At 37.5% G+C, this 23,424-nt stretch overlaps 4 protein-coding genes and 1 non-coding gene across 5 annotated transcripts in view; 2 read left to right on the forward strand and 3 right to left on the reverse strand.

Annotated features, from left to right (window-relative positions):
- Positions 1 to 886, forward strand: part of LOC137876489 (F-box only protein 40-like) — a 6,784-nt gene extending 5,898 nt beyond the window's left edge. Inside the window, exon 6 of the mRNA XM_068716102.1 lies at positions 655 to 886. Within this exon, the coding sequence (XP_068572203.1) occupies positions 655 to 876 (222 nt within the window). The 3' untranslated portion in view covers positions 877 to 886. The remainder of the gene's footprint in view (positions 1 to 654) is intronic.
- On the reverse strand, positions 850 to 4,652 carry LOC137876491 (TLC domain-containing protein 2-like). Its single transcript, XM_068716104.1, has 5 exons — positions 4,350 to 4,652; positions 4,180 to 4,262; positions 3,632 to 3,714; positions 2,135 to 2,340; positions 850 to 1,615 (listed from the first exon to the last, which is right to left on the reverse strand). The coding sequence occupies exons 1-5, from the start codon at positions 4,526 to 4,528 to the stop codon at positions 1,417 to 1,419; spliced, it is 750 nt and encodes a 249-aa protein (XP_068572205.1). The 5' UTR covers positions 4,529 to 4,652; the 3' UTR covers positions 850 to 1,416.
- A 2,771-nt stretch (positions 4,653 to 7,423) lies between these two features.
- On the forward strand, positions 7,424 to 17,141 carry LOC137876492 (apoptosis-inducing factor 3-like). Its single transcript, XM_068716105.1, has 19 exons — positions 7,424 to 7,442; positions 7,684 to 7,774; positions 8,088 to 8,197; positions 8,661 to 8,770; positions 8,846 to 8,890; positions 9,802 to 9,883; positions 10,859 to 10,971; positions 11,067 to 11,153; positions 11,252 to 11,343; positions 12,546 to 12,676; positions 13,213 to 13,328; positions 13,413 to 13,484; positions 13,629 to 13,692; positions 14,209 to 14,285; positions 14,884 to 15,001; positions 15,140 to 15,238; positions 15,569 to 15,644; positions 15,736 to 15,840; positions 16,146 to 17,141. Exons 1-19 carry the CDS (start codon positions 7,424 to 7,426, stop codon positions 16,228 to 16,230), a joined length of 1,692 nt encoding a protein of 563 aa, XP_068572206.1. The 3' UTR covers positions 16,231 to 17,141.
- A 1,193-nt stretch (positions 17,142 to 18,334) lies between these two features.
- On the reverse strand, positions 18,335 to 20,211 carry liat1 (ligand of ATE1). Its single transcript, XM_068716608.1, has 2 exons — positions 19,914 to 20,211; positions 18,335 to 18,693 (listed from the first exon to the last, which is right to left on the reverse strand). The coding sequence occupies exons 1-2, from the start codon at positions 20,023 to 20,025 to the stop codon at positions 18,335 to 18,337; spliced, it is 471 nt and encodes a 156-aa protein (XP_068572709.1). The 5' UTR covers positions 20,026 to 20,211.
- A 3,014-nt stretch (positions 20,212 to 23,225) lies between these two features.
- Positions 23,226 to 23,297, reverse strand: trnaw-cca (transfer RNA tryptophan (anticodon CCA)). The gene has a single exon. It is a non-coding gene; the product is annotated as a tRNA-Trp (tRNA).
- Positions 23,298 to 23,424: the final 127 nt, after the last annotated feature.

Consider the following 23,424-nt stretch of genomic DNA (forward strand, 5'->3'; position numbering starts at 1 on the left):
ATCATTTATGAGCAGTGACAGTGGATTACATCATCAGCAACATCTGCCAGTTTAAATTATGTCATCAAAAAGAAAGTGATTTTTTAATATTTAAGAGATGGTCAACATTAAGGTGAGAATACAGTATGATACTAGATAGAATCAGGTAGGGCGTAGGTTTGGATTTCATCTCTATTGAATAAAAACACTATAATCTTCCTGAAGTTTGGATTTAATACATTTATTTGCATTAGTTATATGTACCTATAAAGTGGAAATTGATTATAATAAGTAATTAAAACTAGCTCCTCAGCCAGCTCAGTTAAATGCTGCTTAAAAGTTGATCCAAAATCTAATAATTTAATTTTTAATCTAATTATAATACACAAACTTTTACTTTTGATATTTAAGCACATCTGATAGTTGCTGTCGTAATTTTACATTAATAATGAACCTGAGTACTTCCTCTGTAGAGACCTCAAGTTTAATAATGGCTAAATATTCTATGTGCAGCTTCACTACAAAGGGTACTGTCCTTTACTGCCTTAGCTAACATTTAATATTTGATTGAATACAATTCCAGCACAATTTTAGGAGAATATTGAGTGTAAATGAAAACATAGGACTGAATATCCAGATCTCTCTCCCTTGCCTGTCTCTTCCCTGTGACTTCAGGTTTGGCAGTTCAGCACTTTGTTCTCTCCTGTGGACGATTGGTGCTTCCAAAACGTCCCGTCCATGTCAGAGCACCTAAAGGTGTGTCCCTGCTATGAGAGAGAGTCCAGGACAGAGAAGGTTCACCTGCCACACGTCAGAGAAGAAGAGCTCCAAACTAAGACAAGCTGTGAAGGTCCCACTCTTACCCAATTATTCCAGCAGAAGAGGATCATGATGTAGTGTATGCTGCTTTAATCTGTCATTATAAAACATGTGGTTAGTTGCATGTTGCCTCATTTAAAAATAAAGGAGAAAATTGCTTTTAAAAATAAGAAAAACAAGTGAAACCTGAGTGATCTAAATACTTTATAGAATTAAGAACAAATCAGGAGCATCTACACATTTAAACACTGTCCCCAATTGTCACTGGGGACAGTATTTAATCCTAATATGACAACTGTCACCCAATTGTAGACATTGAATATAACTTTTTTGAAACACACAACCTGAATAACTTGAGCGGTTGTACATAGCAACAACTGAACTGAACTGACCATATGATATTAAATAATCAGTGTTGCAGTGTCGCTGCCCTTGTGTGATTCTTTTTTATGTCTAATCTCCCAAAAGACAATCTGCTAACTTGTGCTTCATCTTTACTTTATTGACAAACATTAGAAGTTACAAGCAAACACTATAAGTTACAGTGGTCCTCGAACCACAGTTTAACTGGACCAATGGATTCATTCTTTGACCAGGAGAAACCCAGAGCTGGCTTCTCTAGTGGTGGTTGCTGGTGTTGTTAGTGCTGGGGAGGATGTCTGCCCTGAGCAGTCTGTAAAACAGCACCATGTTCATGATGGAGATGAGACTCAGGCCTACTGTCCCCATCATCAGGACGTAGCGAGACATACGTTCACTGTGAGCCGCCAGCCAGCGGGTCATCCAAGCCAGCGTGCAGACACGAAACACCAACAACCTGCAGGTCGAGACAAAAAAATCTGTGAGAAACTCTTTTTTTTTAACGAATATGGTATTATTAGTGAAATTTGTGCTCTTTAGAGGAGCTGGAAGACAGATTTTGTTGTTGTTGGACAAAGCCAGACTAGCTGCCGGTGTCCCGGCACCAGCTTCATATTAAACTGATAGATATGATATCGACCTTCTCATCTGAATCTCAGCAAGAAAGAGGACAAGTTCACATCCTAAAATGTCTAACTATTGAAGTTATACATCTTGAGGATTATTTCTTTAATTTGTTTCCAGATGAACTAGCAGCTTATTAGGAAAGATTACTTAATCAAACATTCATTTAAATACATGTCAGCATATGACAGACCACCCATTTAACCTGATGAAAATCAACATGAAATGCAATTCTCCTGTGTGGATTGTTTTGCACATGCTCACATATGAACACTTTCTTGTCCAAGAGATAGTTTCACTATTGATTTTCACAGTTGCGAAACCTCCAGAGGAGAGTTACTGTTCCACGTACGTTCCCAGGTTGAGACAGCTGGTCACTCTGTAGGTCACAGAGGGGCGGGGCGCTGTGATGTCCGACCCTGGCACGTTCCTCCGTCCTGACATGAGGAGGAGCTGCCTGATATGAAGGAAAAATGAGTTGATCTCAACCAGCAAAGACACCACGGAGTAGCCCACAAAGAGGTGGGACGTCACAGAGAAACTGAAGCAGGACAGCACCTGAGAGAATAATCAGAGTTTAACACACACACACACACACACACACACACACACACACACACACACACACAGACACAAGCAGAAACATGCAGCAAAACTAAATTCACACTCTCACTAAAGAAACCACACATTGAAATGAATGAAAAGAGTTTCTGAGGTCACTTTTAGATCCCAATACTTCTGTAAAGTAGATAATCACTAGATAATTAATATCTCATACACCACAACCCCTACTGTGCAAGCACTTTTGAAGGGTTTAGAGTATTAAATAATACATATATTAATGTCAATAATCAATCATCCATGGTTATACATCCTTAAAAAAATAGAAAGACCAGTTGCAAAAAGTAAATTTTGTCCTCTGCAGTTGAAAATATTGTGAGTATGATAAAGATTTTAAAGACATGTTGGAGGATAAACTGAAGGATATTGTTATAATCTGGCAAACATAAAGCCTTATATCCTATTAGAACTCAACACAAGCTGACCTTGAACTATGAGTGTTGAACATAAATGTTTTACTACCTCTCTGGTTCAATCAGCAACTTAAAAGAGCGTCACAGAGCGACTCATTAGCTCAGCTATCAGCAAAACGTGTCCTCTATTTTACAATCTCGTGACCTAAAGTCACTGAGCTCTTTTCCTGCTGGAGGTGAATCAGGTCGTGTGCGATTTAATTCACTGACCTCGTCGTTACAACACATAGACGTGTCAAGGCTGGAAACCTGACAAATATTTTGTACTCAGATCCTAATAACACCCAGATGGAATCTTTGTTTTCTGTTGATCCTTCGTCATATCTTTAAATATATGTGTAATCAATTAGTTCTATCTCTAGATTTTCTGAAATCTGCCTTGGGAGGAGGACTTGGGCGTTGGGTTAACGGAGAAGCAATGGATAAAGACACAGAAGGGTGTTAGCTTAGCATCTGCATGTAGCAGGTGTTTTTTTAAACAGTTCGTCTCCATCTTTACAAAGATCAAGCTTTATAAAATGTATCATAATAAAGATCCTCTGTGTTACAGTTATATGTCCTGCCTTGTTGGGGCACATATTCTGTCTATGTTCAAGATTATCCAATTTTGCAACTTTCTACTAAAACAACAAATATGTCACATAAAAAAAACACAGATATAGAGAAAACACAAGCCAATACAGAACAACGAAACAGATGCATCCAGGGGGACACTTATTTCTTTGCAGTGTGTTGAGCTCTCTCGGCCACCGTGATATACACACATGTAAACACACACAGACACACATACACACACACGGTGTAAAGGTTATTACCGCAGAGTGGTGGAGGAGCACCTCCCAGGACCGTTTACATGACTGGTTCAAAGCCACGTCCAAGAAGTCATGGATAAAATAACCTAGAGGAGGAAGTACATGACTTATGTAAGCATGCAACACAGTAGTACATTGATACACAAAACATCATTTACTGTTTTGGTTAAGGTTTGTTCAATCCTTTTATTAAATCTTGTAGAAAGGACATTTTAATGCAACATTTTTATCATTTCCCCACTTTGCTTTTTTATTGTCAGTATATAAACTGTCAGTGTGGTCAGCATCTGATTTCCAAGTGAGGTAAATTAACGTTTACTTGATTCAATCCAGGAACAGATTGTTGCATGACTTGGAAGTTGTTGTTGTTGTTGTTGTTGTTGTTGTGAAAGCCTCATAAATTAAACATTCATTGTCTGCTGCTATAGCAGAGGTTTCCATTCTTAATTAGGTGAAATAACAATGAAATAACAATTGATTTCAAGCCTAAATCCGCTGTCTGCTGATGTGTGAGCACGAGCATCTTTGTGTGTTGTGAGCGAGGTCGTTACCTGTAGACACAGCAACAAGACTGTGGGAGAGCAAGGAGTGAGAGGAGATCAGGTCCTCCAGCATGTGAGGTCTAAGGTAGAAACTGCATGGTGAGTGAGAGGAAGAGAAACCGGAGGAAGATATTAAAATAAATGATAGCACCAACTCTGATTACTGTGTCTTTACGCACCATAAGACAGCCCATGGTCCTGTCAGCGAGCTGTGAGCTAATGAAGTGCTGATGTTCCTCCACTTCCAGGATTTCTTGCGTGCCAGTTCTGGTGTTGGAAGGAATCTAATGACGGTGTTCAGCAGTTTGAAAGAGCACGCAGAGCCTCCAACAACCAGAAGTGTTGACTTTAAATCCATTACTAGATTGTTACTAGAGAACCTGGCTGCCTTAGTTCACTTCAAATCCCATGTGCTCCTGTGTTCAGGGCACATTTCAGGTCAAATACAATTTGAGGTATGAGAGAAAATAACGTCTCTTCAACACACGATCATTGCCCTTTAACACACATCCCTCCCCTCACTTGAACTGACAAACGGATTACTAACAGGTCGAAGATCACAGTTCAAGCAAAAATAGAGTCAAACCCCTTACACTGTTCATTTGCTCCCACAGTATTCTTCTTTTCATTAAGTGTTGCTTCACGGGCATACAATAAGCTTTACACATCTCAAAATGATGACAATAAGTAAGAGGTGTCCAGTACAGACTACAACCCAAAGCAATATGTGTTCATATTAAGGGGACAATGAAGTAAACAAGTGGAAAGTGAAGCAATATAGTTAACAGTTACACAAAAAGCATACACTGGTCATGTTTGCCTTGGTCCGACCCAGATATGCTGCTATAGGCCTCGACTTCAGTGGGACTTCCTAGGATACACTGAGCTCCTCTTTCCTCTTTTATTATCCTACTATATCCACTGCTGCTGTTATTATTAGTAGTTGTAATTTTTCCTTCATTGCTCACTACTATCACTATTTAAATAATTTATGTCATATGCATTGAATGTGTTATGTTGTTCATTCTGTACACATGACATCTGTCACATCTTCCTTTTTTTCTCCCCGTTAAAGGTTTCTTTTGGGGGAGTTTTTCCTGTACGGATGTGAGGGTCCTGGGACCGAGGATGTTGTATGTGTACAGATTGTTAAGCCCTCTGAGGCAAATTTGTGATTTTGAGCTATACAAAATTAATTGATTTAACTGAATAAATGAATATAAAAAAAAAATTGGCATAGTTGTAAACTGTTGTATGTTCGCAATTGATTGCACTGGGTTTATTGGACACATTTCACCTGTCATCAACTGCTACCCCATAATGACTGATTATTACTTTTATGTGCAATAATGATTTAACTGTACAAAAAATTGTACATTAGTTCAAATGTGCCACACTGTGTGACAAAGTGGGTGAGAACACACCATTTGTCCCCATGTTTTTTTAGCCACAGTTCCATCATGATCTGTAACTGAAGACACTTACTATCACGGGTTTGTTTGTGTTCTGTATTTCGTTTAATTGCAATTCATATAATATCAACGTCGCTGGTTAAAGTAAAACACGGACAGGTATTGTTATGTAATGTAAAAGTTTAGTTAATCTTTATTGATTCAGTTCTGCATTTCATTAGTTAATCATTATCTTCTTTGATACTTACTATATACCCACCATGTGTTCCAGAGTCACAAGGAGGAGGTGCCCAACAGTTTCTTCTATTTATACACTGGATGAAGTCAGCAGTGATGTCATAGGGTCAGACCAAATATGGGGGGGAACCATTATATGTTATGCCGTTATGATGAGTTGAGTTTTATTCAGTTAAGCTCAATGCAATTATATTTCACACACTTAATAGATCCTATTTCTATTTTTTCACTTGTTTACATCGTGGTTATATATTGTACATGTTTGATGTACGTATTTAACATATTTCTTATATTTGTCATTCCTTATTTCTTAGTTTTATTGAATTTTATACGATATTATGGTATTATGCACACAAATCTTCTTACATTTCTTCATGCTTATATATAAGAGCTACTGTAACGAATAATTTTGCCCCGGAATCAGTAAAGTATATATGATTCTGAAGATTAGAAGTGTGCCAATTAATTACCAAGTACCAAATACTATCATCCAGTTCATGTAGTTCACACCTGTCTATGTATTTATCAAGAAAACTTAAATTAACAATTGGACGTGAAATAAAGCATTACTCAAGTACTGTACTTAAGTACAATTTTGAGGTACATGTAGCCACTTTACTAGAGTATTTCCATTTTCTGCTGCTTTATACTACTTCTCCACTACAATAGGGAAATATTGAACTTTTCACTTCACTAAATTTATTTGACAACTTTTGTAACTAAAGATTCCTTGCTGATTCAGATAATAATAGACTACAAAATATAATTGACAAATAATGAATTATGTTTTGTTATAAGTTTAGACTTTTTTGATCTCTATGAGAAAATTCACAAGCTCAGCAGTATATAAAGTAATTTAAATTAGTTTGACTTTTACCTGCAACACTAAAGTGATATTAACATTAATGAGCCAATTATCATAATCCAATAATATAAAATACTTTATTCTGAAATGGCCCACTTTGCATAATGAGTACTTTTACTTTTGGTAGTGTACCTGGTAACAAAGATGTGAGTAGGCTACTTCTTCCACCACAGCCCATTTGCCTACTGAACTACTGTCATGTTTCAGCATTTAATAAGTGACTGATTTAAAATCCTTGGGATTTGCAGTGATGAATCTTGAAACGATGTGTGAATGATAGTAGGCCTGAATCCGGTTTTGTAAGTTATGCTTTGTCGCCTGTCCATTCAGTGTCGCCTGCTGCTGCCTCGTCAGCCTTTCTCTATACCGCCGTTGTGAAACACAAAAGACCACCATCGACTTTCTCTGGAACAAAAACGGGGCTGAACATGACCACTGACATCACTGTTCATTCACCGGAGTCCCAAAAGTAACTTTTTGTTTGATTTTCACTCGTCTTATCAAAATCCCCAGAAACGGCCACTTTTTCACTTTGTCTCCCAGGTTCAAGGGATGAGGATTGGGGATGGACCGGATGCCGTGGAAATGTACTCTTATCCCATCATTGAGCTGATGAGCAGAAAACAAACTGGGAACCCTGGGCTGTTGAAGAACTTCTCTCAACGGAGCATCTGACAAGCTTTGAATGTTTCTGGAGGTTTTGTGTATATCTTTGTGGTGTTACAACTGAATCACTGACATGTCTGGGACCAAACCGCGTGAGTAACCTGCCTGAATATTCATAGATTAAACAGTCCGGTAGGCCTACTACATCAATGTTTCACTGAATTTAACAGCTGTTTAATCATTTGGAGTTTTCTGAGTGTCTTAATGATCTGTATTTAGAAAACCTATATTATTGCTGATGTAGTTTGTTTAACTCCTTTGAATTCCTTTGAAAAATGTGTGCATATGTGCACGCTCATGTGTGCATGTATTCTTGCGTGTGCGTGTGTTCAGCCCATGAGGAGCTTCGGGACTCTGATCCAGAGGACACATCAGAGGAGCTGACTGAGGCGGTGTGTCTGGAGTCAGACCTGCAGGATGGACAGTAAGGAGGAGGGGAGGTGTTCAGAACCTGGCAACCTAAAACCTGTTTTTATTCATACATGAGTGCTTTATGTATTACTGATATATACAATGATTTATGCACCGTTAATCAACAAATGATGACAGCCTCAGAAATATGAAACCAAGCCTGTCTCACTGACAAACATGACAACCTGTTTACACATCATTACTAATTGTCTAATTTAAAGCAGTTTAAGTTGAATAAAAATTTACTTTGGGTGGAAAACTTATTGCAGTATCTGTGTGTGTGTGTGTGTGTGTGTGTGTGTGTTTGTGTGTGTTTGTTACCTCAGGATGATGGAGGTTGAAGTGGGACATCACAGTGTGCTGTTGACACGCAGCGAGGGCAAATACAGTGCCATTGGTAACCAGTGTACGCACTATGGAGCTCCACTCAGTAAAGGTAAAGAGGCACAAGGTGTAAGTTTGTGAGCACAGAGGAGCAGGATTAGGGTTAGGGATTTGACGCCTTCATTCCATTTAATCATATTTTTTATCTGTCGCATAAAGTTTATTCGCCATATTAGTATGTTTCATCTGCACAGATTTTGTATTTTAATATTGTGCCTTGATTGGCTGTTTTCTGAGGACAAAAAATGACGCAACTTCATTCAACATTTGGGCAAACACACTGAATCTATGAGGATGGCATGTTTTCATCTGTCGGAGCTATAAGTTGTCATTTAGGGAGATAAAACAGCTTTAATATAAAGCTCTAGTACACTTCACAGTTTGAATATAGAAATCGTTTGAGTTAATAGAAATATGGCATTTTCAATGTGTTCTACAGTTTGTCCTTAATGATTGCTTCCTTTCTTAACACTAGCACATGTGAATGGTGTGTGTGTGTTCGCGTGTGTCTTCAGGGGTTATTTCAGGCAACACAGTGCGCTGCCCGTGGCATGGCGCCTGCTTCAACATCCACACAGGAGATCTGGAGGAGTTCCCTGGCATGGACTGTTTACCCTGCCACAAGGTACACACCTGACAGACAGACGGACATTTGCTCTCATTTTACTGTCATTTTAATTTGTCTTCTTCTCTTTTGAAGGTCAAAATTCAAAACCGCAAAGTGTATGTGTCTATAAACAAAAAGGTAAATATACAGTTACCTTCTCTGTTTCCGCTGATATCATGGTGCTTCTTGTTTCATTGCGTCATTGTAAATTTAATCGGTTCAGTTTTTAAATCAGCACATATGATAAATGGGTTTATCTGTACTAATATGTTTGTATCTTATTGAAGTATTTTTTTGTTTGTATTCCATAATTTCGACAGTTTGCACTTAAAGTGGATCAAGTCCTCATGGTTTATGGTTTAGACCATGAACTGCTATTAAAACTCTCTTTTTAAACCCAAATTCCTTTAGTTGGATTATAAAATCAGAAATAACTCAAATTACCACAAAAATATAAATAAATAGAAAGATCAGTTGATATTGCTGATTAGCTATCTGCTGAGGCTGAGCTAGGTGCAGCTATGCTGGGAATGAGACAAGCTGTGCATTCCAATACCCATACTACCATACTATTTAGTGTGCCAGAAATAGATTTAGTATATCCCAATAAATAGGAAGTCAAATGCAGTATGGCAAAATATATGAGCAAGAGGGTCAAAGTACACGGTACAATGTTATGACAAAGTAGTATGACCCAATTGAATGCATACATGCAACAGCATGTACTTTGTAAGGGCAGCTGCAGTATGTACTAAAAGAAAAAAGTATGTGTTTTGGAATGCAAGTAGGTATACGTTTAATTGCACACTGGAAAAAAATGGACAAGACAGTTTTAAACAGCAGCAAACTGGAATGTGAATAAACTGAAAGTCCACTTTGTAATGCAATATAATTCTCTAATCAATAATCGATGCATGAATACCAAATTTAGGATCTATTTTAGATGACTAACAATATATTCTATATATATTTTTAACCATTTTAATACATAAATAATTATTTCTGTTGATGGGTTATATGATGTTAATGATGTTTTCTATGTGGTTCAGACTCTCAAACAAGAAAAAAGAGTGAAGAGTATGGGAGCTGCAGTAGCAGGAGTTACCCACACTGTTCTGCTGCTGGGAGGAGGTGAGTGGGGAACACTCTGAATGTCTTTGTATATGTGTTTGTGTGTGTGTGTGTGTGTGTGTGTGTGTGTGTATGTGTGTGTGTGTGTGTGTGTGTGTGTGTGTGTGTGTGTGTGTGTGTGTGTGTGTGTGTGTGTGTGTTGTTGTCATTTAGAGCATAAACATTTTTATTAATCGCTGAATGGACTGACTGAAAATGATTCAGCAACCATTTAAAATCACTTTCGAAGCAAAAATATTCTCTGGTTCCAGCTTCTCAAATGTGAAGATTTCCTGCTTTATTTCATTGTGAATTGAACATCTTTGGGTTTTTAACTGACGGTTGGACGAATAAAGATATTTGAAGACATAGCTTTGAGCTCTGGGCGGCAATTCTCACAGACATGTCCTGCCATTTCATACAGTAATCAGTTTAATCAGTTAATTGCAAAAACAATGAGTCAATGTTTAAAGTTGTTGTTTGTTTTTTTACTTCTTTATTAACTTTTCACAAGCATGAATAGCTAGAATATTAAATAAAACTGGACTAAAACAAAAAACATACCACACTCAAACTCTAAATATAATTGTTATTATGTATATATGTAATGTACATTGAGTGCAAGTCTGGTATATATTGTACATTGTCTTGTATTGATATAGTGAGGTGCTTAATTGGAATTGAATAGAAGAGTATTGGGAATTATATATAGTGAATCTATATAAACACACAGTTATGTAGATGTATGTAAAATACAGGAGTCCATGTACAAGTATGTAATAAACTACTAGATGTACTACATAGATGAACAGTAAGATACTGGGTAATAATTGTAACAAGAAGAATTACACAATAAATGATAGTTATCTTTATATATTTGAATGTGTGAGTGGACAGGAAACATCACTGATGAATAGAGATGAATGAATAATATAATGAATGTCAGTAATACAATTTCTCAGTGTGTGTGATAGTGTTAACTCTCTGTGAGCACAGGAGCTGCGTCGCTGATCTGCGCTGAGACTCTGCGGCAGGAAAACTTTGGAGGCAGAATCATCATGGTCACCAGAGATGACCTTTTGCCTTACGACAAAACACGACTCAGCAAGGTGCTGCGGACTGAATGAGACGATACGAACACCAACATTTTAGTGATGTATATGTATGTGTGTTTTTTTATTAACTACCGTCACTCATCGCACAGGTAATGAATGTGGAGAACGACAGTATTCTGCTCAGGAGGATGGAGTTCTTCCATCAGCATGACATTGAGGTGTGGCTCCGGAAAGAAGTGAGTTCCTTCTCCATCTCCTGTCTACTCACATCATTAGTCTTGTTGCACAATTCCTTAATTACTTTTGGTCATTTGAACTGTACAACACATTGCAGGCCGTGTCAGTGGACACAGACATAAAGACAGTTGCATTTGACGACGGTTCTGTTCAGAGCTATGACCAGCTTCTCATCTCAACAGGCTGCAGGTACAAACAAACACACACACACACACACACACACACACACACACACACACACACACACACACACACACACACACACACACACACACACACAGAAACATGTGTGTGCAAGTGTTTCATTTGAAACCAGGGCCAGTCTGGGCCTTTCTGAGGCCCCCAGGCAGCCACCCCTTATCCATAAAATGTGCAATAACTAAGTCGAATTCACACAAAATCACATTCAAATGCAAAGAATAACCACCAATAAATGTTCCCACTTGTTTAATTTTTATGGAAAATGGAACAAATATATAAAAGATAGTATATTATGACTTTAAGATGTACTTCACAATTTTGTTATAGTGGCCCCAAAACACAAATGTTTGTATGGATTAGATAAGATGTGATTGTATTATATATGATCAATGGATGGATGTCAAGATATTTTTGGTTGAAAGTGGTTGGCATAAACTTACGTAAGCCCACATCATATTTATTTAAGTTTTAGAGGGAGAAAAGACGATTCGATTTTGACATAAAAATAAAACATTTTATAGTTTAATTTCATATATTGTTAAATAGGTTCGCAATATGATCGTGGATGTGATCTAAAAGGGTTGAAAAGGAATTTTTCATTTCATCTTAACTTTTAAAAACATTGGGGAGTGTATCATTAAATATTTTAATGATAAAAACGATAGCACAGAGTTCACATTTGCAATTTCTTATCAGCCTGTTGTGATTGAGGGGCTCAAAGCAGCTTCTTCTAATATGAATTATAAAGCTGTTGCTGCACATTAAGATTAATTTTCATACAAAAAAACTCCAAGTTTGAAACATTTCTTTGTGTCCTTTACAACACTTACGCAATGTGATGTATTTTTGATATAGAGAGAGTATAAATTATCTAAAAGTGTCACAAGCATCATCTTCAGCTCCACAGACAGCTGATATCAAGGGTCATAACGGTGTGCACTACCTCGTTATTGTTACTTTGGTGAAAATGTTTTCTGTAGAACTTCAAGATCATTTCTTGAAATGTTCTTAGAAAATCCTACTAAGATTGATCGCTATCAGGAAACGGGGCTCAGACACATTTCTCTTGATTGCAACAATGACCAACAGTAGATGTGATAACTGTACCTTAAAAAGAAAAGTGGTCATTGTTGGAGCACCACTACACTGCACTGCATTGCTTATAAACAGAGTCATGGCCTGTCCTTCAGAGCGAAGGGTCTGGATGTCCCCGGCATGAAGTTGGACAACGTCAGGATGTTGGAGACTCCAGAGGACGCCCGGCAAATCCACACAGCCTGTCTGGGCTACAATGTCGTCCTCGTGGGAACCTCTTTTGTCGGTACTGTGTTTGCAGTGTGCAGAATATGCACATATTTTTACATTTGTCTGGACTGTCGGTGTATAGGAAATAAAAATAGAATGTAGAAAAAGACAATTTTTTTTATTGACAGTTTCCTGTCATCAGTTTTATGGATGTACAAAACCTACAAAAGGCAGTAAAAGGTTATTGAGCCAACAAAATGAAAATAAAACGGATTACTACAATAAATGTTACTGTTAGCTAAATCATTAACAGAGAGTAATACGAAATATAAAGCTTTTGTTCTTAGCACTCATTTCATTTCTTGTTTTCTTCGCATGTGTATGCTAATGAGATGGGTGTGCTCATGTTTTACTATGGCAATGATAAAAAAGTATAAAGCTATATTATAAATTTCTTTTTACACTTCATTGTAATATGTAATAGAGTTCAAAACACATTATTTATTGATTTATCTAGTAGTATTTTATTTTTGTTATACACTTTCCATTTGATTGTTCTCTACTTCATGATATTCTCTGCTGCACCTTCAAAACACATTCTTTTTTTTTCAGGTATGGAAGTTGCATCTTATTGTATAGACAAAGCCTCCAGCGTCACAGTGATCGGCAGCAGTGAGCTGCCGTACCAGAACACACTGGGTCGTGAAATTGGAAAAGTCACCTTGGCGGTGAGAAAGAAAGAGTCCTGTATTATATCCTCACATTCATTTTCTTTTCAGCTACTTCTAGTTTAAACTCTGTTGTCGCTGCAGATGCTGTCAGAAAATAATGTGAAATTCTACATGAATGATAACGTCACGGATATCAAAGGTGTGGATGGCAAGGTAAAGTGGAGAAAATACACATTGTGCCAATTTGTTTTATCACTTCAACTTCAAACTCGAACATCAGTAAAGAGAGTGAAATATGAAAATCTGAACACTCTCGGTTCCTCCTGTCCTCTGTCTCATTGTCCTTTCTTCCTCAAGGTGAAGGAGGTTGTGCTTAAAAGTGGAAAAGTTATCCCAGCAGATGTTTTGATTGTTGGTATTGGTAAGTGCAATGCAGACATTACACATCTGCATACAATTAATGTATTCATGTTATGCTCATTCGCTTAATTACTCTTGAACATCTTTACATTATTAGACCTTTCTGTAACGCACAATCACTTAATAAAAACAGTGAAATGTCTCACAAACTTTAAAGAATGCCTATTGTACATCATATTACCAGTATTTGTTTTTTCAGTAACTATGTTTGAGGTACTGGTAAGAAGATACCTCTGGACAGAGAGGGTCACTTCAGCTTGTTTCCAGTATTTGTGCTGAGCTAAGCTAACATGTTATCATATTTACTGGACAAATATGGAGATGCATCTTTTTTGTCTGTGTATTTCTCAAAATGTCAAACTTTCACTTAAAAACTTTTTCGTACTTGTATTTCTAATTGACGCAAAAACATAACTGATAAATTTTATGTTTTGCAGCAATAAACGGCTCAACAACACTAACAATATTCCTACAAAACACGCTCAACCACTTTTGTCTTCTTTCTTTCGTCCACCAGGCATCAAACCGAACTCTGAGTTCTTGCGGGGCAGCAAAATACTGACGGACTCAAAGAACTTTGTAATAGTCGACAAGGTGAGCTACCGACCAGCTGTTCACCTGATTATAGATCTCATTCTCAACACACAACCTCTCATCGCTTCTAAAACAACAGATTCTCACAGCTTTTCCAGGACCTCAAAGACAACAGTAGTGTCAATAAACATGCACTTCCTCCCATTCATCAGTATGTTGTGCACCATTAATCATCAGCTTGTATTTATCACAGTCACAAACAGACACGGGAAGCCAGTCCAGAAAAAGGCAAAGGTATCAAAGAAAACACACTATGCAAGATCTGAGTCAAAGTAATGACGATTGGTCAGATAAACACCGTGAGACTGAGAGGAACAAAGAGGCTGAACCACTCACTAAAACAGAAAGGACAAACTGGCAAAGACAGAGGAGAGCACACAGACTAAATACACAGTGAAAGGAAGATAACGAGGGACAGGTGACAGCGGGGCTGATGAAGGACAGGTGAAAACAATCATGGCGGGGCAGGAAGTGAAGTATTTGAAACAAGAGATAAGACTTACTGTACCAAAATATAGCAGGAAATGACTGAAAACTGGAAACAAGACAAACATGGCATTAGATCAAAGCAAGACATGACAGTATCTCCCTCTTGCAGTACATGCGCACCAATATCTCCAGTGTGTACTGTGGGGGCGACCTGGCCACCTTCCCCCTGGCGATGGCCAAGAACCAGCAGGTCAACATCGGACACTGGCAGATGGCACAAGCTCATGGTAACGTAGTAACAATGTCAATGTGGCCACAAAGTCTGAGATGACAGACTTAGATTGTGGCTTGGATTTAAAAGACTATATATGTTGTTTGGATTTATTTCCAGCTAAATGTAAACACTTGATTTAATTGTTTCTAAGGGAGGATAGCGGCTCTAAACATGCTGGATAAACCAACTGAACTCAGCTCAGTTCCTTTTTACTGGACCGTCCTACTGGGTAAAACCATCCGATATGCAGGTGGGCACACATGCAAACACATACACACACACACAGAACCACAGCCCCCAACATGTCAGATGTAAGAAAATTGTTTGGTCTTTGTATTGTTTGGACCTAATTAAAAAAGAAAGTATGTACAGTAACATTTGAAGTTATTTATATTTATGTTTGTATTTTCAGATTTAAGTAAACAATTAACTCACTAACTGGACCCTTTAATAAAAGAGCACAGTGACAAACTCACTGTATGCACAAACTATAGCCACTACGTCCCGCCTTGATGAATTTCAGATTTTTCCACTTATCTCCATTAAATGTAACTCGTGTTTTTATTCTGGTTGTGTGCAGGCTATGGGGAGGGATACACTGACATTGTAATGAAAGGAGTGCTTGAGGACAGGAAGTTCCTGGCATTGTACATTAAGTAAGTGGAAAAAAACAGCTGCTGCTGTAACTCCCTAATGAATATATGTTAAAATATGTATGTTTGATTAAATCAAAATTGTAACCTGTAGGAATGATGAGGTCATAGCGGCAGCAAGCCTGAACTACGACCCAGCAGTGTCAGCAGTGGCGGAGAGGTTCGTAGCAGGAAAAGTCATCACGAAGAAAGAGGCTGAGTATGCAAAACCTTTCAGTTCTTCTTTCTTTCCATCGTCGGACAATAACATCGTCTGAATAACGGATGACTGGGTGGGATCACAAAGATGTAGAGAGTTTTACTTACAGTAAACAAACAAAGGGGAACTAAGCACCTTCTAATGTTTATGGACCTTTAGCAGTGTTTCTGCTGACCCCAGTTACCCAAAGAAATTAGGTCTGTGACTCAAATGCAAATGTGATGGAAATACATGAGATGAACAAACTGGGGCTAATCATTGCATAGACAAAATGTAAAGTTCTCTCTTTTTCCTCTCCATGACAGATCAGATGACCTGAGCTGGCTGCAGTTGTCCCAATCTAGACTTTCCTCAAATCTTCTGCTCAACACATCATCCGTACAATGTTGACATGCAACCAGAATGTCATCCATCTGTCTCTTTGTCACCACCTCTCTCACTGAGGACAGAGAGTTTGAAGACCTGGATTAACGTGTTTAATTCAGAAGAGACAGACTTCACACAATCGACAGTGAAGTTTATATCTCCATTGTTGTAACTGTGCGTCATACACTCAGTGTTTAGGTGAGGGGGACTCCACCATGCAAACAACAGATACCTCAGACAGATGCAGCTTTTGGGACTTCTTTTTATAATCTTGATATTTTTTTTCCTATTATTTCTTCAGAGTTGTTTATTTTATTTCATGGCTTTATGTCTTAAGGGATATTTCAGTGACAGACGTCACAGTTAAGATGCTACAGGATGTTCTCTGCTGTTAATCTTTAAAAGACGGTGTACAATGCCCGGGGCTGCTGGGAAAAACACAAGTGGCCTTAATGCCCACTGCGGCCGTGTACGTAGTCCGGTCGGTGTGTCGGAGGGGGGATTATGAGAACAGAGGGGGAGTGCTCAGCTCTTTGAAGCAGAGATGCTGAAATAGGCAACGGCAACAAAACACACCAACAGGGAACAATAGGCCTTCGACAAACAGCACACAAATGCAGTGTGACAAAACAGCACACAAAGGAAATGCTGCGTTTTTCCCTCTTACTCCCCTCTGTCTCTGTGCTGGTCTATTGCTGTCTTTACTTCACACCTCCACGTTTACTTTGAGCTTCACTCTCCCTTCCTCTCAACAGTATGCCTCGGTTCCCTGTATCCGGGATCCAACTGATGCAGACTTTTCAAAGCCAGTACCGGTCAGAATATTTTAGAACTGAATTCAAAACTTATATTTTGTACTTGTCATGAATCATGAATTATTCAGGTTTTTTTTTTTTTTATATATATATATATATATATATATATATATAACCAGACAGGAAACTCATATTTGTTGGTTAATTAAACAAACTTAGTATCTGACAAATTAATCAATCAAAATTATATTAAAAAATTAATAAATGTACATTGTCACTGGTATAAATCGCCATACATGTTGCCTTCCACTCTTGAAGCAAAAAGTAAGATAATTTCCATCTCTCTGCCTGCAGTAGGGAACACTGACTGCCCTGATATTCCTGCAACCTCACTTCTCTTGAAGTATTGCATTATACTGTTAAGTAACAGCTTAAAGTGTTAATGTATCTACAAGGAACATCTTTAAGTCTTACTCTGCACCCAAACACATTGTTACATTAAGTCATTTAGCATATTATGTATTCTTGAGGGAAGAAGAAATATCAGCTTTGTTCTCCTGAGGAGTTTAAGTGAAGGATGTTCTTTGCCTCTCAGTCACAGTGCTGAACATCAGTCCTCTTGTTCGTAACAGCTTTGTTATCAATGCAAAGTGAACCCTGATGCCTAGGGAGAAATAACAGGAATGTAATTGTCATTTAAACTTTTTTGTCTATTTTGTTTGAATTTGTTCATGCATAAAAACAATCTCAGGCACAATAGTACCGTCTCTTTTTGCATTCATTAACTTATCAGGGTTGGAGCATATCATTCACTCAGGGGATACATGATTTTTCTGCCATCTATCGCCCAGCAGTGGTAGTGTTTCCAAGATTTATTTTACAGTCTTTTCGAAGATATTCTCTTTTAAAGTGTCTTTAAATTACAGTATAGAGCGGCAAGACATACATAGAATTAGAGAGGGGTATAACCGATTTAGGACTTTGCACATTTGATAACTGGTACAGCAGGTCGACTAATGTGCTGAACAGTTTGAGCTTTTAAAAATATTGTATTAGATAGTAGGACAGCATTTTAACATAGCAGTCCCATTAAAGTCTTAATACACTCCACTCCCACTGGTGGATGGCTTTCCCTCCTCTACCTCTTTGACCTGTGGACACGCAGGTGTGTGTGTGTGTGGGGGGGGGGGTTCAGTGATCCTGTTTGGGTTAGTCCTGAAAGATCAACATTGTGTCTTTTGTGGAAGTGTTACATAATTTAGAATCAGGTGATAAACTGTGCTAATCCTCTATTAAGTTTGAATAGGTCCATTGACCAGGAGCAGGTCCTGTCCTCGTCCATGGACAGTCGAGGCACTGTGGATATGCGTTTCTTATACTTTTAACAGAGCGTCTCTGTGTGCAATGTAACGCTGCCGCCTGTTGGCCCTGTACAGTTCCAGCCTCTTCTCTTCAGCCTGGGGGTCCTCCAGCACTCCCTCCCACCTCAGGCTCTCCCTGGCCTGGGCGCTGAGCGGCCCAATGCTGCTGGTTTTGGTTGTAGATGTCAGCAGAGCTGGTGAAGCCTTGGGGTGTTTTTTACTCCTCCGGCCGCTGCCAGCGAGTCGCTTCCCGTCCTTTTTACCGGATGCTCTGAGCTTGGGCAGCTGGCCTCGGGGCTGAACTGGACTCTGTGGGGGCAGCAGGGACACAGGCGAGGTCTCAGGGGGCAAAGACACAGCCTGAGGTTTCTCTGTAGGGGGGCGGGACATAAACATGTAGGTTCATGCTCACTGCCAAACAAAGCTGGGGGTTTAGATTACTAATGACTCCCTCTGGAGCTGGAAGGCTGATGGCTTAGTTTACAGTAATAAGCTGTAATAGAACAGTGTGGGGAAGCGACACTGGGGGCCTATTCTCTCTGACCTATTCAACCCCGTAGAGAATCCACTACACCACCACATGATCCTTATACTTGTGTTTACATTGTGTACAATTACAGTGGCCTTGGTTTGAACTGCCAAAGCGATGACGCATTAGGGTCAGTTCAAATGACTGTTTTTCCAACTCTTGGTTCAGTCAGTGCTCATTAAGTCTGTAGTATGACTAATTATAAATGTGATTGAGATTTTGGCTAAAAGGTTTTTTTAATGATGTGTATTAACATATATTTCATGGCCTCTGTTTTAATAAAAAATGTGGCACAATAATTACATTTTCTTTAGCGTAACAAAGCCTCTATGTTCCGAATCTATTTTTTTACTACTCAATTTTTGTGAGGGCGATGCATGAGGATGTGGATCCCTATCTCTCAACTCTTGAAAGAGAATAAAGAAAACATTTTTTATTTTTTTAAATTCTACTTTTACAGAGCATTAAACTGTCCTTTTAAAGGCAATAAGAAAAGGGTGACTCATGGTGACAAACCCAGAGGATTAATTATCTCCTAACTTTACAGTTGTTTTGGTTTTCTTTACTCCTTTGTTTCACTCTCAATGCTCTTATAGTTTTGTAAAATCATAGATTGTGAGGAATGGTGCTTTTTTATTGCTTTTTTATATTTTTGCTGATACCTCAACAGCACTTTGTTGATGATTTAGGATACATGAGCATTAACTTTTCATAAGATATCATATGAACCATTGTATGAGACTATGTGGAAAATACGTAAAAATAAGTGCTTTTTAGGACAGCAGCTAATTTCTATATTCATTATTGATACATTTGTTGATTATTTCTTGATCAAGCAATGAACCTCAGTTTTTAAAATGTCAGAAAATAATGTAAAATGTTACATTGACTGTGGCACTTTTCCTACACAATTAATTATTTTACTTTTGAAAGTATATACAATATAAATTGACTGAATATGCTTTCATATTTCATATTTTTTATTTGAATATACAGTAGGTGTAATGCTCCTTGTAATGAATGGATCTAAATACTTCTTCCTACACGACAAACTGTGTTTACCTGAATTGTCTGTGGTGGAAGCAGTTATTTTATTTCTTTTCTTCTTCTTCTTCTTTTTATTGTCAGAACTCCTAGGTGGCAGCAGCAGCTTACACTCTTTGTCTTCTGGCATGATGTAGTCTGTGCTGGTGAACAGGTCTGTGCGAGCTAAACAAGTTTAGTCTCAGAACAAAAGTAACGGAGACACAGAGACCTCTTCGTTTACTCAAGAGTAGCGGGGCTGTTACAGCGAGTATTGGCAGCATTAGTCCGAGTAAAGCCGCTGTATTTCCCGTGGTATAATATACGTTTGTATGTTGTAACTACCTTTGATATTTAGAAGAATTTGTTCCGGGGACACGCACGTCCATGATCACGCTTTACTGCTGCGTTGCGACGCCTCTCCATGGCAACGTAACACACCTTCTCAGAGAGGATACACGTGAAGATGTGTGAATGCAAACGTTTTGCAGACAAAGCTATAGTCTATCTTCATCAATTTAAGATTTAATGTTTAGAAACGGATACAATAAAATAAAAAAACACGTTAAATAATTAATATTTGAATAAATAAACGGACACCATTTAATGCCTAAGTTGTGAATGTTATATACCAGCAACATCCATTGTGATTTATAACGTGAGGAATTCGCCTACAGACCAGCCCCATAAACTGCGGTCAAGTCAGCAGACACTCCGATATCCGTGGTTAACTCAGCAGACACGGAACTTTTAGTGCGCTTATATGCTGACATTTACGGTAAACGCATTCAAACGGCGCAGATCGGGGGCGAGCGAAGGACTTTGTAAAGTTAGCGGAAAGATTAACGTGAGACAACATCCGGTTTTCTTCAGCCAAATATCCGGTTTTCAAAATAAGATGTTTCGTCTGTATATTGGATACTTTGTTGTATACTTGAAACAAAGTATACATATTGCATAATGTAAATAAGATTAAATGAATTATACTCACATTAAGTATGAAACATGTTACCTGCATCTTGTGAGTAAAAGGGAAAATAGACAGGTCTGAATTGTGCGTGAAGTGTCTTTATTCTTTGATTTGAGGGTTGCTGGAAAGATTAAGATATTTTAATAAAACAAAACCTCTGAACTGAATTTGTACCTTGAAATGGCGAATTTCTGAAATTGTTAAGGTGCTATAAAAATGTTTTTTCTCAATAATTCCACACAATGACTGATGTATATGTAATCAGAGCATCGTTGTCTCCACTCATACAGAAAGTCAGACATTTTTACTGCACGAATTAAGAGATATTTCAAAGTAAATGTCATACATTTGTACAGAGAAAATATCTAATTGAATATTTGAAGTGTTATAAAAAGTATTTTCTCAATAATTCCAGACATTGAGTGATCTATATGTGTTCAGGACATCGTTGACTCCACCCATACTGAAAATCAGACAATTTCACTTTACCAATTAAGAGATATTTCAAAGTAAAAGTCATATATTTGAATCGAGAAAAAGTCTAATAACTGAATATTTGAGGTACTATAAAAAATATGTCTCTCAATAATTCCAGACAATGACTGATTTATGTGTGTTCAAGACATCTTTGACAACAACCATGCTGAAAATCAGACATTTTACTTTTCCAATTAAAAAATATTTCAAAGTAAAAGTCATACATTTCTACCGACAAAATATCTAAAAACGGAATATTTTAAGTGTAATAAAAAAGGTGTTCTCAATAATTCCAGACAATGACTGATATGTATGTGTTCAGGATATTGTTGACTCCACCCATAATGAAAATCAGACATTTTTACTGTACCAAATAAGAGATATTTCAAAGTAAAAGTCATACATTTGTAGAGAGAAACAAGTACATTTCTGAATATTTGAAGTGTTATAAAAAGTATTTTCTCAATAATTCCAGACTGAGTGATCTATATGTGTTCAACTCATCTCTGACTCCACCCATGCAGAAAATTAAACAATTTTACTGTACAAATTAAGAGATATTTAAAAGTAAAAGTCATACATTTGTACTGAAAAATATCTAATAACTGAATATTTGAAGTGTTATAAAAATATGATTCTCAATAATTCCATACAATGAGTGATTTATATGTTTTCAGGACATCATTGACTCCACCCATGCTGAAAATCAGACATTTTTACTGTACCAATTTGAAACTATATCAATGTAAAAGTCATACAGTTCTACCGACAAAATATATAAAAACGGAATATTTGAAGTGTAATAAAAAAGGTTTTCTCAATAATTCCAGACAATGACTGATATATATGTGTTGAGGACATCGTTGACTCCATCCATGCAGAAAATTAAACACTTTTACTGTACCAATAAGAGATATTTCAAAGTAAAAGTCATACATTTGATCCGAGAAAACGTCTAACAACTGAATATTTAAGGTGCTATAAAAATATGTTTCTCAATAATTCCATACAATGAGTGATATATATGTGTTCAGGACATCGTTGACTCCACCCATGCTGAAAATCAGACATTTTTACTCTACCAATTATATCTAATATCTAAAAACGGAATATTTGAAGTGTAATAAAAAACTGTTTTCTCAATAATTCCAGACAATGGCTGATATGTATGTATTGAAAATATTTTTTATAACACTTCAAATATTCAGTTATTAGACGTGTTTGCTGTAGAAATGTAAGACAATTACTTTGAAATATCTCTTAGTTGGTACAGTAAAAATTACTGATTTTCAGTATGGGTGGAATCAGTCATTGTATGGAATTATTGAGAAAAATATTTTTGTAGCACCTCAAATATTATGATATTAACCTTTTTTTGTCCTGAACATTATAGCACCTTAAAAATTTCAGAAATTTGCCATTTGAAGATACAAATTCAGTTCAGGATATTTGCGTAATCAAATATCTTAATTGACTGTCAGTCAGGTATTATTCATTTTAATATATTTCCAGTAACCCGCAAATCAAAGAATAAAGACACTTCACGTACAATTTAGGTGTATTTTCCCTTTTACTCACGAGATGCAGGTAGCATTTTTTTGTACTTAATGTGAATATAATTCATTTAATCTTCTTTCCATTATGCAATATGTGTACTTTGTTGGCATCTTATTTTGAAAACCAGATGTTCGTCTGTAGAAAACCGGAAGTTGTTTCACAGTAATCTTTCCGCTAACTTTGCAAAGTCCTTCGCTGGCTCCCGATCTGTGCCGTTTGAATGCATTTACCGTGAATTTCAGCATATAGGCGCACTAAAAGTTACTTGTCTGCCGAATTGACCACGGAGATCTGAGTGTCTGCTGACTTGATCGCAGTCTCCATAATACCACGATAAAGCAAATGACTGATCCCGACGTGATTTTAACACGCAACCTTCTGATCTGGAGTCAGACGCGCTACCGTTGCGCCACGAGATCCTGTGCTGTGACGTGCTGTCACAGCAACTCAATTAAAACATAAAGAGTGACACATGTATAAGTACAGGAAAAATATCAACATACACATAACACATAACAAAAATAGGTAGACATAAATACATTTAAC

This window comes from Cebidichthys violaceus, unplaced genomic scaffold, assembly GCF_023349555.1.
Source record: "Cebidichthys violaceus isolate CVI_PGR_0920_01 unplaced genomic scaffold, fCebVio1.0.p SCAF_20, whole genome shotgun sequence".
Classification (NCBI taxonomy): domain Eukaryota; kingdom Metazoa; phylum Chordata; class Actinopteri; order Perciformes; family Stichaeidae; genus Cebidichthys; species Cebidichthys violaceus.

Excerpts from the sequence above, each read along its gene's own strand:
- liat1 (XM_068716608.1), bottom strand. The coding sequence starts at position 20,025 with ATGCCAGAAGACAAAGAGTGTAAGCTGCTGCTGCCACCTAGGAGTTCT. Across the intron at positions 18,694-19,913 it reads TTCCACCACAGACAATTCAG|AGAAACCTCAGGCTGTGTCT; the intron begins GTAAACACAGTT and ends GCCCCCCTACAG.
- LOC137876492 (XM_068716105.1), top strand. Across the intron at positions 11,154-11,251 it reads AGGTGTGGCTCCGGAAAGAA|GCCGTGTCAGTGGACACAGA; the intron begins GTGAGTTCCTTC and ends AACACATTGCAG. Across the intron at positions 15,239-15,568 it reads TAAAACCATCCGATATGCAG|GCTATGGGGAGGGATACACT; the intron begins GTGGGCACACAT and ends GGTTGTGTGCAG.
- LOC137876491 (XM_068716104.1), bottom strand. The coding sequence starts at position 4,528 with ATGGATTTAAAGTCAACACTTCTGGTTGTTGGAGGCTCTGCGTGCTCT. Across the intron at positions 3,715-4,179 it reads TCTTGTTGCTGTGTCTACAG|GTTATTTTATCCATGACTTC; the intron begins GTAACGACCTCG and ends TTCCTCCTCTAG. Across the intron at positions 2,341-3,631 it reads TGCTCCTCCACCACTCTGCG|GTGCTGTCCTGCTTCAGTTT; the intron begins GTAATAACCTTT and ends TTATTCTCTCAG.